Below are 3,884 nucleotides of genomic sequence, written 5' to 3'. Positions count from 1 at the left end.
AATCGCGCCTAATGTGAGGGGGGTATTACTGTACGTAGTGCAGCTCGGGACGGGGTCGGCCAAACAATATGATCATATTACAAGTTAGACTGGAGGCTTTTCCCTTTGACCTCGCTCATGCGCAAATCAACCTGTGAACAGACTTATAAGTTTGTGACGTCAGACAGACGCCGACTCGGCTGATTCCGTATCGCCGCGGTACTGCAGCTCGGGTACCGGTGCGGCCGGGCTCCAGTCCTGATTCATAAACAAAACCCGTCTACCGGACATGTATTATTAAAGAAGCATGGTCTGGACAACATCTGATTACTATAAGTTTTCCCTTTGACCTCGCGCATACGTAGATCAACCTGTGAACAGACTTATTCTGAAGTTTGTGGCATCAGACAGATGCCGACTCGGCCGACTCGGTGTCGCTGCGGTAGTGCAGCTCGGGCACGGGGTCAGCGGGGCTCCAGTCCGACCGGTCGTTGCAGCACCTCGCCACGGTGTTCCTGCAGATCGCCGCCGCCTCGATCACCTCGGGTAGGAGGCTCAGCGTCGCGAAGTACTGTGTTGCGTTTGCCCGCGCTCTTGATGCGCGGCGTTTCGACACGTCCATCAGGTTGCGTTTGGTGCCGTCCAGCGAGTTCCAGTAGTTCACGGCGTCGCGCAGAGACAACGGGATGAACCCCTGCGCACGGCGCATGCGCGGGATGATTCTCCGCTTCACCAGGTTCACCCCGTCCTCCTTTAACCGGTCGTACATGCGCAGAAACGTCTGTAGGTTCGGGTGCAGGTCCGGGTAGCGCTGCACGTGACCCCGGATCATCCGTATCGTCACCAGACTCGTGTAGCCGTTGGACAGCGACACGCCGTCCAGCTCGCTCATGAACTCACGCTCCTTGACCTTGAACTTAGAGAAGTCCTCCCAGACGCCTTGGATCAGCTGAGACAGTCTCTGGTTTGCCTCAAGAACGTCCAAGACTTCTTCCTCGTCCACGTGTCTGCGCAGGCGCGACGGCACGGACATCGTCCCTAGCTCCCGGCTGTTTTACCCAGCATGCCTGTGGGAAAATAACAACGTTTGCACGTCATCAGCAATGCGTCACACAAGGCTTCGCACCTCAGGCGTTGCCAAAAACAAAATCAACGTAACTACTGTCCAATCAGAGCAAGACGGGATGCTACGTCACAACTTTGTGATCTACTAAATGCATTTAAGTTCGCGGAGATTTAATTTCGCGGTAGCGGGAAAATGGACTTTTCGTGGTGGTTTTAATTTCGCGGTAACACCATAGACTACAGTCTAATGCCATAATACAAAAATGTTCGCGGTGGTTTTAAGTTCGCGGTGAAGTGGTCACCGCGAAAACCGCGAACATTAATCCACCGCGAACATTTCTGCGTTTACAGTATTTGACAGGATTAAAGTACTATGACATGACACTCTTTTTCCTTCTTTCCTAACCTTTCCTGGTTCGTTCTTAGTCCCTGCATTGTTTCCTTAAATTGAATTCTTTCTTTCTATTCTTACTTTCTTTTCTTTTCTTTCTAAAATTCTGTACGTTTTGTGGCTTAAATATCAACAGCGGATAGTTTTAGAGACGGCCGAAGCTTCTTGTTGATCAGATTTCCACTTAAAGTCTCAGTAACCGCTTGTTCGCGCACCCATGTTTGTTATTTGCAGTTCTCATATCGACTGGCTTCTGTACGACACTCGGGCGGTGTTAGGTTTCTGTCCTACTCCTAGCGGAAGGGTACAGTTTCAATCGGACTGTTTACATAACATTAATCCGCGCTATCGCGTTTTGTTCGGTCTTCACGTCGTCTCCAAGCAGATGTTAGGTACGGATGAAGTTTGGTAAATTTATTTACCTTTTTTTTTTTACGTAACTCGCCTTACCAACGAGAAAAACATGCAGCTAAACAGCCAAACAGAAATAACGAGTAGACAAAAACAACGACCAAACGGCAGAAAGAAGAAGAACCTGTTACAACCGGACGTCTGCTTGGAAAATGCTGCCGTCAGTTGAAGCTGTGTTTTGTACACGCGGATGTTATTATCAGTAATTAACGTATGAAGTCCCCCGGAGCTTTGGGCTTGTTGTACAGTTACAGTCTCTACAAGGCTTCTTGTGAGAAGAAATTGAGAGAATGACGGAACAAAAATGACGATTGGTCGGCGTGTTTGGCTAAATTGAACGCATTGGTAGGCTGACTTGCTTTCCGAATTCCAGCAACATACGCACCCCCTCGAATACGTTTCTGCAGTGTTTATGGTGATCAAAAGCAATACTGCATGCGTTTTCACCAGCAATAGACGAGAAGTCCGTGGCTTCAAAGTTTTGAATCAGTATTACTGAATTTTGAGTGTGTTTTAGACAGGACCGAACCTGACATCGGGTCGCCATGGTAACACGAGTGGCCGGAAACGCGTACGAAGAGGGACCGTGCTTGAGGTACTCGGGAATTGACCTGTTTGAGTACACATGTTTACCAACTTTAGACGGGATGGTTCAGTACTTGGTGACGTAGAAACAAAGTCTTCTGGTTTCAACATAAATCGATAACAAAAACATACACCTTGAACACTGCAAGTGTTTTATAAATCAAGTTTTTAGGAAAACGGTGGTGTTATTTAATTTGCGTGAAACTCAGGAGATAATCTACCTTAACGCCGTGTTTACCAGCAATAGACAACTCTTCATTGATCGTCAGTCCAGAAAACAGGCCATGTTTTCGAAACAACAATCAACACGCAGAGTGTACGCATTTCTACGCACTATATATCATAGAGTTAGAAAAGGAAAGAAAATAAGATTCGAAGTTCAAAACAGTGCATTTTCAAGAACAAACAATAACGTTGCACACGCGTGAAGCCAAGGTTCGGCTCCGACTGTTTTTGACGTGTTTTTAGGCCTCAAACCTTGATCGACAGACATGAAGAAAGTGGGACTAAACAGAATGCCCGGCAAAAACACCTAGAAATGCATCAAAACAGCTGGAGCCGAACCTCTGCCTGGAGAGAAGCTTCAAACGTGTTTGTAGCGTTTTCTGTGCCTGGTGAGTAACATGAAGCCCCGCGAGATAGAAACACAGATCTACAGTGGTAGTAACGAGCTTTTCTAACCTAAACTAAGCACCTGTAACTTACAACATACGACAAGCTTACGTCTACAACAGCAAAGTCGGGTCTTAGTCGGGAATGTGTCGTAGTACAAAATTCTACCTTAAGCTTGTGACTGGGAAACAGTTTCCATATGATGTATTAGTATCCTTCTCGAAGCCCGGTCCCGCTGGGGCCACGTTGACACTTCTGACGCGACTGTGACTCCGACTGATAGAAGCGTGGGTCCTCGAGCAGAAGGTGTCACATCTTAGTCATACCTGTATGACACATCCTGGACATTTCTGTTCTCACCTTGCCTGAAGAGCGTGTTTCCTCCTTACGTCCCTCCCACAGGTCACCCCTGCCTCCTTCAAGTCCCTCACGTGTGCTTGTCGCTCCTTTTGTCCAGCTGGGCAAACCTAAGACTCCGCCTAAGGAATCGATCCCAGCTCGAGTTACTAAGGAAATAATTTTCCCCTGACCCCTTTTCACACCTACAAGTCGTTACACGGGAGGAACAAATCCCCTACAGAACCTCACCTGGACGTCAGACGGACCCTACAGGTGTGTTACCTGGGTGTACAGTGATGTACGGGACACCTGACGTGACGTCAAGTGCGCGAACCTGACATCACACATCTGAAGAGACATCGGCGTCGCCATGGGAACAGGTTAGTCCATGTGGAGCGGTGTGGGGGTGATCAAGAGTAAATGTACTCACAAGGCCTGAAAGAGGGGTCAACCTCCTTGCTCTTTTTGGCTCATTATACCTTTTGCTGGGCCATTTCTTTTA

At 48.0% G+C, this 3,884-nt stretch overlaps 1 protein-coding gene and 1 long non-coding RNA gene across 4 annotated transcripts in view; both read right to left on the bottom strand.

Moving 5' to 3' along the window:
- The window catches only part of LOC118431847, a 21,446-nt gene that overhangs the window by 3,833 nt on the left and 13,729 nt on the right, over window positions 1-3,884 (bottom strand). The gene's annotated exons all lie outside the window — the stretch shown is intronic.
- LOC118431841 lies at window positions 7-3,793 on the bottom strand. Of its 3 annotated transcripts, none has more exons than XM_035843233.1 (2): window positions 3,632-3,793; window positions 7-1,046 (listed from the first exon to the last, which is right to left on the bottom strand). In XM_035843233.1, exon 2 carries the CDS (start codon window positions 1,010-1,012, stop codon window positions 383-385), a length of 630 nt encoding a protein of 209 aa, XP_035699126.1. In that variant the 5' UTR covers window positions 1,013-1,046; window positions 3,632-3,793; the 3' UTR covers window positions 7-382. The 3 variants fall into 3 exon arrangements, with proteins under 3 accessions (XP_035699126.1, XP_035699125.1, XP_035699124.1); XM_035843232.1 differs by having other exon boundaries at window positions 3,212-3,792; XM_035843231.1 differs by having other exon boundaries at window positions 3,404-3,790.

Source organism: Branchiostoma floridae, chromosome 15 (genome assembly GCF_000003815.2).
Source record: "Branchiostoma floridae strain S238N-H82 chromosome 15, Bfl_VNyyK, whole genome shotgun sequence".
In the NCBI taxonomy this organism is placed as follows: Eukaryota; Metazoa; Chordata; class Leptocardii; order Amphioxiformes; family Branchiostomatidae; genus Branchiostoma; species Branchiostoma floridae.
Note: the sequence above shows the minus strand (reverse complement) of the source record. Positions and strands in the feature narration are given on the sequence as shown.

Bases quoted from the DNA above. Each gene is read 5' to 3' on its own strand.
- LOC118431841 (XM_035843233.1), bottom strand. From the start codon at position 1,012: ATGTCCGTGCCGTCGCGCCTGCGCAGACACGTGGACGAGGAAGAAGTC.